This window comes from Microtus ochrogaster, unplaced genomic scaffold (assembly GCF_000317375.1).
Source record: "Microtus ochrogaster isolate Prairie Vole_2 unplaced genomic scaffold, MicOch1.0 UNK35, whole genome shotgun sequence".
In the NCBI taxonomy this organism is placed as follows: Eukaryota; Metazoa; Chordata; class Mammalia; order Rodentia; family Cricetidae; genus Microtus; species Microtus ochrogaster.
In genome coordinates, this window is record NW_004949133.1 from 1189695 (window position 1) to 1204649 (window position 14955).

At 39.7% G+C, this 14955-nt stretch overlaps 1 protein-coding gene across 1 annotated transcript in view; it reads right to left on the minus strand.

The window, feature by feature from the left end:
- Fmn2 (formin 2) overlaps nucleotides 1-14955 on the minus strand; it is a 292978-nt gene that overhangs the window by 197099 nt on the left and 80924 nt on the right. The window contains exons 6-7 of the mRNA XM_026789966.1: nucleotides 14570-14955; nucleotides 12698-12842 (exon numbers count right to left, since the gene is read on the minus strand). The exon at nucleotides 14570-14955 is cut by the window's right edge and continues 16 nt beyond it. Of these exons, the coding sequence (XP_026645767.1) occupies nucleotides 12698-12842; nucleotides 14570-14955 (531 nt within the window). The remainder of the gene's footprint in view (nucleotides 1-12697; nucleotides 12843-14569) is intronic.

Consider the following 14955-nt stretch of genomic DNA (forward strand, 5'->3'; position numbering starts at 1 on the left):
AAAAAAAAAAAAAAAAAAAAAGAAAGATGAATGAGCAAACAAAAGATACAGCTATGTACCATAATAGGAGAACATAATAAAAACTAATCCCTGCAAAGGTGAAGTCCTATTCAACAAGGGACCACGGAGCAAACAGCGATGGAGAGACTTGAGCTCAGGATACCTCAGAATGCTTCAAACAGGGGAGTTTTCTAGAATAGGACCAAACTTGGAAAAATGATAAAGACCAGATAGAGGCCCAGGAGGACTCAATCCCAATCACGTTTTCTGGTCCATGGAAACTTTCACTCAATCATATAACAAAGAAGATTGCTTCATGTACATGATTTAACTCTGTTTAGGTGGACAATCTGCCACTAAAATCAAGCTTAAATTTCAAAATACCAGCACCATGGAATAAACTCAAAGTTGACGATCACTTATGGCCATTACGTCAATGATTTCAAGACCATCAGGAGCCTGGTTGAGACTTTCCAGCGTCCTGAGCTCCCGTGCCTTAAAATCTCTATGTAGAGACCATGTTCCCTCTTAAGTAGCCAATCATATAATTCCCTCTAACCTCTTGACCCTAGCCTTTGTTTCCTTCCTCTTTCACATTATATCACCAAATACTCTAAACCAAAGCGTCCACCATTTGATTATTGTCTTTGTATTCTATAATGATCATATTTTAAAATAGACCCAAGTTTCATTCACATTTAACAGAAACTTAGAAAAATATAATTCTATTTTAAAAAGCAAAGAATTGTTTTGATTTCCTATGTAACAGTATTGTATTCTTTTTGGAGATTCAATCTGAGATTCAAGGAAACAGTCGAGGGAGGGAGTCTTATTGTCTGGTTGGCTACGTACAACCTTCCATGTGTACCTTCTTTGTGTGTGGCAGCTTGAGGAAGCTGGCATTACTGAAATAGGAAAATTTCTACTTAAAACAAAACAAAATCCTCTGAAACATATAAGCAACAACAACAAACCCAGCAGCTGGTCTTTCATGTCCAGAATACCATAACACAACTTTTAAAACAAGCCACTCTGCCTTTTTCTGCCAGTTCAAAGAGTAGGGCCTCACTCAAAGCCAATGTTTACATAGGCCCCTGACAATCGAATCTATTTTTCCTTTTGGCTGATCATGTAAGGGACACCAGCTCCAGGTGACTCTAACCTGAAATTCTGGCATCCAGTGTGGTCTGAGAAACATGCTGGCTGTTTCTAGCAAGAGAAAAGCAATAGGAGCGATTCTGTCCCAGTCACAAGAAGAGTGAGATGGATTATCTATACATTGCTAGGCTTAACTACACAGACATCAGTAAGAAGCCTTGTGAGGGGGAAAGATGGCAATGTAGCGTTAAGTCTCAAGAGAAAGTCTGTCCCGATTTGAGGAGGGGGAAGATGCCACCAAGAGTTGTTACCTCCTTCTGGTTTGTGGAAAACTTAATGACATATGGAAATATATGCCAACTCTAAGAATAATAGGGAAGTATGCATATAGTTATATTGATCAATTAGGGGAAACCTTGCCTTCATTTCCATACAAATACATCCCAAGACAATGAGTTGATGGCTATCTTGGAAAAAAAGGAGGAGAAAAAAAAAACCCTGAATATTCTGCAGAGCCCTGGATGGCTTCAATTCTTTCCTGTTCTCCTTTCAATTCCATTCATCCCACTTGGCTTCCACTTAGCACGAATTCTGGGTAGTGAAGCTTTTGTGGGGAATCCCTTTAAATGGCATACTGAAAGCGTACTATTTTCCATACACTTTCTTACGCCAGTTAAAATCTGCATTTTATTTCCTGATGAATGATTCAACACAACTGCCAAACTAAGTCTTTTTTTTTTCTTCATCTTCCTCTTCTATTTTTAGGCTAAATGTGTATAAAGAATACCTTCGTACTATAACTAGAAAGAAGCAGTTGAGTCTGAATCATCTATGAAGGTGCAGAAAAGTGTTACCAAGAAAGTGGTGTGTGTAAATAAAGGGCAAGGGACACTGGCTTCCACAGAAGCACCAGACCATTTATCATCTCATATAGCAGGGAGGAAAAGATGGAGAAGAAAAAGGGAGGCAGAAAGGGAAAAAAGAATGGAGAAACTGAAGTGGAGAGACAAGAGAAAAAACAACAGATTGAAGAGGAGGTGGGGGAAGGAATGGCTGAGAATCCGGGACAAAGGAAGATAGTCTGCTCCTGCAAAGGAACTGAATTGCCACAATCAGAAGTTTTAAGTAGTCAACTAAAATTTAGGTTCAACAGTGTAAATGAGCCATGTATGTTTGTTCAATTTGCATAAGCTACACAGGTCAAAGGAAGAGGCCGATGTTGCTGGCCAACACTCATGCAGAGATTATTAGACTCTTCAGGAATACAAAAAGCAGCTATCCTCCAAGGTGGGGAACAACTCAAGTCACTACATTTCAGTAGAAAAATAATAGAAAAAGAGTCAGATGAGAAGAGAGTGGGGGAACCAGGGAAAGAAAAACGGAAAAGAAAGAAAAGAGAGCAAGCCAACTTTTGAAGGCAGAACAGACTGAGAGTCCACATGGGAAATGCTTATCCTAATCAGAAGAATGAGCAAAAGAAAACACACGCTGCTCTATCAATGTTAGAAATTTCAGAGATCAGAGAGAGTGAGAGAAGAAGAATTAGAGACATGGCATGGCATAACTGATGAGGAACAAAAGCTGCATGCCAGTGATGGGAAGGGGGACCACCACAGAATCAAACCGAAGACAGCCAGGGCAAACCATACTGGACCCATCACTGAGCAGATGGGCAGTCAAACTAGACAAGGGTCCTGGTATCTATATACCTCAAACTCACTGGGAAAATCCCCTCTCCTGGACACTGGACCAGAGCAGTGAAAGCATTTTGGGAAGATTTCACCAAGTCAGGAGCCAGCTAGATGGCTGTGGATCCCAGGATTTCACCATGCATGGTGTGCTCTGAGAAACCAGGGAAGTATCCAGTGAGAGCAAGTCTGTAGGTTCTCTCGAGTTAGGGCAGAAAAACTGAGTCAGAACCGCGGAGAGCTCCAAGTAGCAGGACTCTGTCCCAAGCTATATGCTAGGATGAGGCTCACTTCTTCCTCCTGAAGCCAAGCGTGATAATCAGCTTGCAGAGAAGGCAGGAGCAGAGGCAAGTGAATGAGTGAATGCACTTAGGACAGATGTGTGGCAACAAGGCAGCCTACCATAGGTTCAGACCTCAAAGCTGCCAAACACTAGTGCCCACAGCACAGAAGATGACCAATAGCTTTTCCCAGTCACTAGAGACACACCAACCCTGGCTTCTCAAACTGTCAGTCACAACCTCATATCAGGGTTGCAGAAAACAATAATAACCCACCCACGCACAGTTGGGTAATCCTATTTAAACACAGTGGGTCACACACATAAAAGACATGAAAGAAAGAAGAATTGGGGAGAAGGGTTTCATTGTGATAAGGAGTAGGGATGAGATAGGCCAATGGGGGATGGGGAAGGGAGGAAAGGAAGGAGAGAGGAGGGGTGAAGACAAGAGGAAAGAAACCAGAGGAAGTGAAGTGGGGAGGTATAGTAAAATTTATACACATGTCTAAAACTGTCAAGAAGTTGTTAAAAAGAAAAAAGAACTAACAACCATAGAAGACATCTGAATGTGTGCTGATCAAAAGTGAATGAAATACCAAAGCCAAGATGAACCTGAGGTGGTGGCAGCAGGCAGTGGGTGCCCATGCTGAGTAAGGTGACATTGCCGCAGCCTCCGTTCTGAGCACACATGCGCTTTAACAGACGGTGCTGACGATGCCGCCTCAGGTCAGATTTGAGACTACTTTATTTTTACTAAGCATGTGACTTTTTCTCTTGTATCCAAAATGATGTTTCACCATGAAACACATTTTCTACTACCATTCTTTAGCAAGAGTGTATCAAATTAATGTATTTTCAGACTGAATTATGTTAAAACATTTAACATTTAAGTTGCTATTTGAATTGCCGATATGTTTCATAAAAACTCATTCCAGAAGCTTTGGCTCAAGGCTAAAATAGGAGTTCCAACAATTTTTGAAATGGCCCTAAGTAACCTCCTTTCATTTTATACTATATAAAGCAGCACTCTCAACACTGATTATAAAAGCAAATACTAGTCAGTTCTAAAAAAGATTGAAGATGTTCTTGCTGTATTAAATATTTAACCAGTATTTAATCCTTTCTATACAAACAAACAAAGATCATCATCTCATTAGTATACCAATTTACTTTATTGCTTAATGGTAAAAATTGGCATAGATCAAAAGTTGCTTCAATAAATTTTATTTACTGTCAGTAAATGCTAGATTTTTACATGTACTTTATATACCTATGTATCTAGGGACACATTAAAAAGAAAATATCTCATTCAAGAAGAGAGTGGTCAAGAGTTAGTCAAGAAGGCCATGAAGCTTTGACCTAGACTCAAAACCACATGGCCTTGTTGCTGTAGACAAAACAAAAATCAGCAGAGGAGGCCAAGTAACACAAAGGTTCCATTTCACCACAAGGAGACTACTCAAAAACTCAGATATCTATTCTCACCAGGGAATGACACCCCTGGGTGATGGGGACCATCATGTTTTGTTTTTCCATGTTTTGTTTATGCTATTTAACCCATGTTAGCTTTTTTTCTTCCCTTATTTCACTTCTAGCTTTTTGGTCCTGATTCCTCTATTCCCCATCCAGGACCCTTGGTTCTCTCTTTCTCCCTGCCTCCCTGCCTCCCTTCTTCTCTCCTAGCCCTAACACAGGCCATAGGCCATCTGAGACTCCTGATACCCAGTTCAAAGCCTCTCAAATGTGGGGACTGTAGACATAAACTTCTTACCCAGAATTTAGTAGTTTTGTTTGTTTTTTAACCTTCCCATTTTCCTCCTTCCCCATTTTCTCTCTCCCTTCCTCCATTTCACTCCACTACGGTCTTCAAATTGATGTCCTCCACCCCACCTTGCTCTTCTTTCCTTTATTATCTTATACCATGTAATATAATTTTTTTCACTATTCTAGGTTGTCAGCATTTTCTTTCCTTTGTTGTTCTCTGCCATGTTTAACTAGGTCTCCTTCCTTTTTTATGTTGCTTTGGTACTATTTGCTAGTTTCACTCTGCTTGCTTACTTTCCATATCTACCTAAGGTAAGTTATATCTTACAGTGCACTGTCTTTGTTCTTATTCTGCTCTGAAGTTACTAGAGTCAAGGGATGTTTGTTTTGCAGTGGCTAATATTCTGTCTTTGTACTGGCCTTACTCATCATGTGTGGCTGCTTCTTCCATAATAATCTATGGTTAGTCTTCTACCCTGAGAGTGGTGCCTGCCATTGCTAAGCCCCTGGGTTGAGTATGACATATTCAGCATATGTCAAGCTACTGAGTGACATCCATAGTCTACTGGGAAGAAGCTATACTTCATCTTTGTCAAAACTTAGTTCCTCTTGGACACTATAAAATTTAAAGGAAACAATACGGATGCCTGAAAAATATCAACTAATGAGCAAGTCTCAACACACAGAAAACACAAGAAACATGATTATCAGTGAAGCATGAGTCTTCTAGAAGTAAATAAACTCATAGTAATTGATTTAGTAAGAATGATATACTTGAAATCATAGGCAAAGAACTCAAAAAGATTACAACAGTGCTCAATGAAATCAAAGAGGACATGAATAAACTGGATTAATTAAAAGAAAATACAAGCTGCTTAATAAGAAAGAAGGCAATTTGGAATATGAAAGATTAATCCATTAAAAAGGAGTACTATTAAAAAAACCAAATCAAATTATGAAAATGAAAAACTCAAACAAAACAACAAAACCCCCCAAACCCAGTAGTAAACGTCATCAGTTTAGTAGACCAAGTAGAACACAGAATGCCAGGGCTTAAAGATAAGGTGGGTGGGTTGAAAAACCCAAACAGTAAGTGTTTTAAAGGAACTAGATCCATGTATAAAACCTTTAGAGTTGTACCTTTAGATTGTTGCAGATACTCAATTTTTTTTTTTTAATTTACGTCAAAATAATTTAGAGTTTATAAAAATCTGCCTATTGTTTCCCGCATCCTTTCCCACAGGCAAAAGGTAGGGACCATCAAAACTGTGATTAAATGAGTCAAAGAGGAAATAAATTTCTCTGCAATTGTTCAAAATCCTATTGTTCTCCATGGTAAAGAAAGGTACTCTGATATTACTAACTTGGCACTAATGCAAACTTCAGGTCCAAGTTCTCAAAGTTCAGTCCCCACACTCCCCTCTCAAAAGACAATCCTGAGCATGAAAGCGATGAGCAGGAAGTTTGTGGGGCTAGAAGTGGGTCAGCATGGCCTATATTCATCTCCCTAAAAGTCTCAGCAGCAGCACACAGGAGGGACCTGCTTCAGTGTTGACTGATGTACTGTATTTTAAAATGATCTTCAAGGGACCCGAGTGATGGCTCAGAGATTGGGAGCACTGGCTGCTCTTCTAGAAGTTCTGAGTTCAATTCCCAGCACTCCCATGGTGGATAACAACTGTCTGTAATAAATAAATAAATAAATCTTGAAAAATAAACAAATATTATCGCTCCTCCCTCTCTTTGACTGGACTTTGGGAGTCAGTCCAGTGCTCCACTGTGAACCTCTGTGTCTGCTTTTTTTTTTTTTTTTTTTTATCGCTCCTCCCTCTCTTTGACTGGACTTTGGGAGTCAGTCCAGTGCTCCACTGTGAACCTCTGTGTCTGCTTTTTTTTTTTTTTTTTGGTTTTTCGAGACAGGGTTTCTCTGTGGCTTTGGAGTGTCCTGGAACTAGCTCTGTAGACCAGGCTGGTCTCGAACTCCCAGAGATCCGCCTGCCTCTGCCTCCCGAGTGCTGGGATTAAAGGCGTGCGCCACCACCGCCTGGCTCTGCGTCTGCTTTTATCAGTTTCTAGATGAAGGTTCTGTGATGACATTAAAGATAGTCATCAATCTGACTACAGGGCAAGGCCAGTTCAGGCACCCTGTCTACTATTGCTTCTTAGCTGGGATCATCCTTGTAGATCCCTGGGAATTTCTCTAGTGCCATGTTTCTTGCTAGCCCCATAATGGTTCCCTCAATAAAGATGTCTCTTTCCTTGCTCTCCCCCTCTGTCCTTCCCCCATGATCCTCCAGTTTCCTCAAGTTCTCCTCCCCATCCCTTTTCCTCCTCCTCCTCCCCTTCTGCCCTCCCTTCTCCCCCACCCATAAAATGAGCTTCAACTAAGTCTTTAGTCCCTGATCAATTTGCAAAATCCTCTCTGCCTATCTAAACTAAATCAGTTCTTCAAGGCCCTCTTCAGGTTATATCTCATTCAGGCAGCCCTTATTTCAGTTAGACATACACTCTGTTCAACTCCTGACTACCCACAGTGCTTACCAGCTTCAGTATACACCACATAACCTGAAGGACTCGGGGCAGGGACTTGAACTACTTAGGATCTGTCTCTAGAAACCTCCATGCCCTCTCTAGCATTTCGAGGGCTTAACTGTTTCATGCATTATTTGCTATTTCCAAGACAGTGTCTCCTACGGCCCAGGCTGGCCTCAAACTTGCTATGTAACTAAAAACACCTTAAACTCCAGCTGCCTCCGTGTCTGTCTCCAAGTACTGGGATCATAGACGTAAGCCACCACATTCAACCTCTCTGGTATACTTTGTTTCTTTTTTCTGCTATACTTCCTGCTAAAATGGAGAGACTCTGCTGCTTTCAGGTCCAAGGGGAAAGAAGATGCAATTGTAAAAGTTGTACTGTCATTGCTATCATCAAGGTTCACCATGGAGACTCAGCAGACCCTACCCGTGTCTCCTAGGGCTTTGTACAACAGTTATTCTGCTCTAAACCGGTGGTGAAAAAGAAATTTCTCATCACCTGGCCCCAAAGCATGGCACTGATGTTCTATTCTGTACTCTTTCAATCCTTACAGCTGCTCCATAAGGATAAACAGATATATTAACCATTAAAATCCAGTGCCCTTTTGTTATTCATCTCGTCTACCATAATAGTAATACCATCACAGTATATTACAGTTATCAATCCAAAAGAATTGCCCGTGCGCATGATTAAAGGTTATACAAGCAAGGTGCACTTTATCAAAGATAATTTATCCAATGTCAAATGTAGCAAGGTCAAGGATCATTAGCTAATTGTACTCTCTTTTTATTTCACTGCTGGGTTTTCATTTTAGACATTTGCTTAGGAGAATATAAACATTTGGCCCAAAGAAAACAAAAACTAGAGGCTATTATTGTTTAATTCATTGAATTGATTGGGTATGCTGTACACACAGTTATAGGAACAGCATATTCAAAAAAAATAATAAATCTTTCAACATGTAAAACAAATCCAGATTCCACAAAACCTACGCTTGTCTAATTATAGCTTTGAGTTTTGATGTGGTTTCCTATGTAAATACATTCTAAGGCCTGCAGCTGGAATGTATTATATTAAAGACACATGTTAAAAGTTATAAAGTACCACAGGCTGGAGAAATGGCGCAGCAGTTAAGAGTGCTTGCTGCTTCTGCGATGGGCCTGAGATCAGTTCTCAGCACCCTTTCTGGGTAGCTCACAATTGCTCCAAGGTATCTGACACCTTCTTCTGGCCTTCATGAATCCTACACACACACACACACACACACGCACGCACGCACACGCACACACACACGCACACTCCACATATACTACTCAACCACACACATACACATAAAGAAAAATAAATCTCAAAAGTCACTAGGTACCAAGTATTTATTGTGGGTCTCCAAAGCAAATCTTAAGGATATTTGGTGTTTCCAAAACTATTTTAGGTTTTCAGTCTTTAAGCCAAATGTAGTGAAAAACACCAACCTGCTAATATGCAGGTGATCATTGAACTACAACCCTTGAAGCACTGGAACTTATATTACAGTGAAATGTGATTTGAAAATCTATAGATGATGCTTACTAAGACTCAAAGATAAACGAGACACCCTTTTATACTTTCAGTTTGAAAATGAGGCCACACATCTGCCAAACTCCTCAGCACAGCATGAAGCAATATTTTAAAGGCATTGCCATTTTGGACAGCATCGCTCAGAGGTCTGGATTAGGTGGTGCCCCACAGGGTCAGTGGGAGGTAGGTTCTTCTTTGCCCATCATTGCTGAGTGTTTGTAACATAAAAGTTTCAGAGTTTAAGTGCTAATGTACAATGGCAAGACAATATAGAAGACCAATTATCCAATCCCTTATCACAACTGTACTAAATGTGAATTTTAACAAATCGAGACTTTTCTATTTTTCTAACATGTCCAAAGGCTGAAACCCAGGATGTATTTAACCTTCATAAATAGTTTTTCTCCTTAACTATTTGGGAAGAACATTTAATCTGATAAAGAGAAGGAATCCATGATAAGATTTAGCAAAATAAGTATGTATACAGGTATCAGCCAAGTATGTAGGAAATCACACAGCTTCTTCTAATCCATGGGTTTCCCCCATGTGCACATTTACACTTTGGGCAACATTTAGCTTCCACTCCTCCTGAGCACAATTAGATGCAATCTGTTGAAGGCATACATCACTGGCCACTCTCACAGTGGGGAAGAGGGAAGGCTAAACATTTTCTGGCTTTGAAACAGTCTTTAAAACTGGGCCAGAGTCTAAGATGCTCAAACACAGGCACCAGACGAGTTGTTTCTAGTTTCGCTTCTATTTCTTAGACGATAAGGCTGTTATTATTTGGAATTAGATTCGTATATAGTTTTGATGTCACATTGCACTCATTTGATTATCAGCAACTCTGTCAGGTTGTCATCTGATTGACTCCTTTCACCTTCTCAGTCAACTTCCTGATGCGCATTACTTCAAAATAAAGAGAAGTAAAGAACATAGCCAGAATAAAGATGAATATGTGTCTCATGAGTGAAATACCAAATGCTGTGTTTAAGGGCTTTGGTTTGTTTTATTTTTTATTTTTTTGCAAAGAGGATTTAGAAATGCAACCTAAGAATCACTATTTGACTTGACATCTGCAGAATCACTCTCTTTCGCAATACCAAAGGGCAGTGCTTCCAGCAGAGAGCCTCTTACTATCAGCACACAAGTAATGTCCCCACAATGACAATGGAAACATCCCAGGGATTCTGTTAAACACTCGTTCTTTTCAACAAAACCTCCATTGCAAGAAGACAGGTCCCTGGAACATCATTTTGTGATTTTTAAATATTTAAAGAAAAGCAGAACTTCTACTTTCCATTGTATATAAGAATTATTTCTTGAAATACCTCCATAAATGTAGGCCTTGGCATTAAAAGCTATTAATTTTACTGGGAATGAATCACGAGACAGCAAATGTCTTCACATACCACTAGAAAACATTGCCCATAAAAGAGAATGTCCCTGCGCACACCCTGAGAATATACTTTCCTTAAACATAATTCAAAATTTCTCAAGGAAATGGGATGGAGACAGTTTTCTTCCAAAGGCATTCATACTAAATAAAATTAGTATAGTTTTTTTTCTATAATATATCACTTTGGAGCAGATTCCCTCCCACCCAACCCCCATACACACAAAACAAAACAAAAATAATTTTTAATCTCCTTAAAAATAAATTTTAATTCAGTTCTAATTCTAGGCCAAACTGGCATTGCAAAGTGTATGAGGGGTCAGGATGGGGAGACGCTTTCATAATGTCTGAACCTGAAGATCAACAGTAAAGCTACTTACAGAGCATGTGAATTATGTTTAAGCAAAGCTCTTTCCCTAAGGTTTACAAAATGTCTTGGTGATAGAGTGAGGTAATTCTGTTGGAGTGGTACTCAACACAGGTGTAGTGTTTACATGCAAAGAAGCCATCTCATGCCAATAATTTTAGTTTGAAGCTTTGATGCTACATAAATCATAATTCAGTAAGCCAGAAATGGAATATTATATAAAACACAGAAGTTCTACAATGCCTAACAACATATGAGCTGTCTTTCTTATCTGAATCCCTTTAAGGAAGCTTCTGGTATTGGGAGATGCAAAGGGATTGATTCATTTAGCTGAGTATCTAGGCTCTGCAAAAGATTTCCCATGTTATAGTCAAGCACCTTTTTGACTACCCAGCTCTCTTCCATATTCTGCCTTCTCTGCTCCAATTTTGCATGGACCACTTTCCATCTTTGGCATAGTCCATGAGAATAGATAAGATGACCTTGCCTCATAATGCTCTATGCAAATGTGGGAAGAGTCTTTAAAAATATTTATCTGATAAAAGAGACATACATGGATCTAATCTGCATGGGCAGTAGGAAAAGACAAGATCTCCTTAGTAAATTGAGAGTGTGGGGATCATGGGAGAAGGCAGACTAGGAAGGGGGAGAAAGGGAGGGGATCAGAGAAAAATATATAGCTCAATAAAAACAATAAAAAAAGAAAAAAATGCATATGTGAGAAAATGGGGATCCTTCCTTTACCCTAGTTGTAGTAATAGTCTTGGACTGATTATTGTGACAAATACATTTCTTGTGGTTTAATCTCTGTTTAAGAATATCTAGGGATATTTATAAGCCTTTCTCCCTCAATCAGCCAATCTGTTAATTTAATAAATTCTTTTTGACATTTGGTAAACATTTATGTTGTGTCTTATTTACTAGAGATTGACCTACGGCTACCAGAAGCTTCTAGAAGACAATAAATAGTCCAGAAAAATTTCAGTAAACATTCAACATATTGTCTAGATTTGCATCCTTACAGAATGGCTAGGGTTAGCCTGGCCACCCAGTCAGCTAGAGTTTAGGAGTTTGGCTGTCCCGTTCTGAACCATCCATCCCTGGATGGTTTCAGCAGTGTCCAATGTGCAAGTGCTGTCTGCTCTAAAATAACATAGAAGTAATGCAGTGCCATACACTTGGCTGCAACTTCTCTGTCAGATGCAGAAAGACAAGGTTGACCTTTGGCTGTCACTGATATTGGAACTGGGCCAGAAGAACACTGGGACATTGGCCTTCCCACTGAGGCTGACCTACTCCCTACTCTCTTTTCCCATGCCACTGCAAAGTTACCAAATTAGATTTTCCCCTATTCCATGGGGAACGATTGGCACCAATAGCAAATATCTACAGCACACTATCATGGAGTCTTCCCATATCTTGATAAATGGCATCCTGGAGACTAAGTTTAGAGCATCATTTGCTGACCAAGACCAGTGGGGTCTACCCATTCAAAATGTTCAGATGTGTTTCTTCAGATCCCTGTTTACTTCTTCTGATTCATGTCACAAGTTAGACTAAAGGAGCTACCATGAGATAGAAATGTTTGAAGGGGACACGATTTTCTTCTATATTTCAAGTATGGTGTAACTGGGTTTTAAATGCATCTACTTAACCTATAATGCCAAGAGCTAGACTTATTCCTTGTTTGCCTCTTCCCATGTATATTAACACCTGGGTGAACTTAAATCAAGAAAAAATATCGCCAACAAAGAAGAAGCAATGGTGAAGGTTCTGGAAATAGGTGCCAGTGAATAAAATAATCAGGGTACTCTTTCTGGACAGTTTTAGTGCTTCTTCCTAAATGAATTTTACTTAACAACACATTCTAAAATCCCATCCCTTCCTTGCTATCTGTAGAAGGGTCCAAAGAGACACACCCAGTCCATAAACCACTTCAAAACTTGGCTGCTAACGAAAATTCAGAGTTTAGAAGAGGGCCCCTCCAGTTTGAAAGTACAGGGATACTCACTTGTTTTGCCTTTGTCTTTGAGATTGTATCAGAAATAGGTTTCTTTCTTTCCTTTACAGCAGTTTTAGAAAATAATTCTTCAAATTCATGACAATCTATGGAGGGCTCTTCAATTTTCTCCCAAATAAGTGAAGGACTGGAGTCTCTAAAATTAAGCAAAAGAATAATAAAAGAGCCACCCAAGTCCTATATAATGATGAACCAAAACAAAGAGGATGAAGAAAACAAATGGGAAGAGAAAGCAAAAGGAAGATAAGGAAGAAATGTTTTACCAAATGAATGAAAAAGTTATGTCATTTATGAATAAGGCATTTCTCCAGGGATGATTTTTTTGACATTCTTCATTATCAAGTCACTCCATGGCAACATCAAAGCAAAGTCTCTGTCAGAATGGGCTAGACAAGCAAGGAATGCTTGATTTTTTTACATCCAAATTTCATTTAACCTACTAGATTATTTGAGGGTTAAGACAAAATAAACCAAAAACAAACAAAAAAAATGTATCTATAAGCTAGGTAAGGCAACATACATCTTTAATCCCAACTCAAGAGTCAGAGGCACGTGAATATCTGTGAATTCAAGACCATCTTGGGCCATAGAGCAAATTCTAAGCCTAGCCAGGACTGCATTTTGATATCTTATCTCAAAATTAGTTAATTTGTTGATTAATTAATGCATAAATAAGGTATATATGTGTGCATGCCTGCATGTGTATATGTATGTATGTATTTATGAATGTAAGTATGTACATATGTACACATGTGTGTATATTTCTGGAGCTGGAGAGATGGCTCAGAAGTTGAGCACTCTTACTGTTCTCCCAGATAATCTGAGCTCAGTTTTCAGCACCCTCATGAGGCAACTAACAACCATCTGGATCTCTAGCTCATGCAGACCTAATGCCTCTTGTAGCCTCCAAGTATACCTGTACATGGGTGCCAAACACACATACATGTAAATAAAGAAAAAAATTAAAAAAAATCAATCTTTATAAGGTATATATATTTCTAAGAAAATGCTCTCTCGATATATACATTGCCACCCTCTTGCCCACAGTCATTTTTCTTCTTAACACCTCCATGTTCATGCAGTGCCACTAAGAAAGAGTAAAAGTTATTTATAAAAACCAAAATAATAAAACATAACATCATGTTCTGGACCTGGAGAATGTGAGTTTGACTACAATTTAAAATAATTCATCAATGTACAAAGTGAGAAGACACTTGTGCAGAGAATGGACTGGAAACGGCAGTCAGGAGACTCAGCATATCTTCTCCTGTGGGGATTTAGTGAAAAGAAAAAAAATCAATACAAGAATGCAAAGGGATGCTTTTTCTAAGTGCATGCCACTTCATTCAAATACATCAAGGAATTATGATCAATTAGAATAAAAAGGGCTCATGGCATTTAAAGTGTGTTTCCCACCTTCTCCCCTGTATTTAATGACCAAGCCGCTCAGCACTGTCTCCAAGAATCAGATTACGTGTGAACAAATAGTATGTGACCTGAACACTAGGTGAAAAAGTATTAGCTTGTGATGGTCATTGCCAACCATGGCCATGTGACATGGCCTTGTTTCTCTAGAAGTGCCACGGCATTCTCAAAGTTATTTTACACACATAGTTTGGGTAAGTTTTGATATACGATGTTTCTCCAGAAAGACTTTTTATGAATAACAAGAATCACAATGCAAGTGTGTAACCTTTAAAGCTGCAGAACTCATCCTAGAGAGTTGGTTTGCCCATGGATTCAATTTATATTTTTTAAGCCTTTAGTCAGAAACAGAAACTTTTCTAGGTGGACTTAGTATACCTTAAATTCCACCTCCTCCACATAGTTCTACAGTAGGGGATAAGCTTACTTTGGAGTTACCTTTTACTATGGAGTTGAATTCTTGTCCAATAGAGAGGCTTCATTGGCCGGCAAGGCTCAATTGGCTGCTTCCTAGCGCCTCTGTCCTGACTCATCCCCAATCCAAATAAGCCAGTTGGCAATGGAGGAAAAAGAAACCCACACACTTGTGGTGCTGGTAAAGAGCTACTCCCAACCTGTGAGGAGAGGGAAGGACCTGAACCAGGCAACAGAGGGGGTGGAGGGATGCCTGCCCCAGGGGGAGGTGGGGCTGGAGGAACCCCCATACCTGGGAGAGGAGGAGGTGGAGGAATAGCAACTCCAGGTAGAGGAGGGGGAGGAGGTATGCCCACTCCAGGAAGTGGGGGAGGTGGGGGTATTCCCACTCCAGGGAGAGGAGGGGGAGG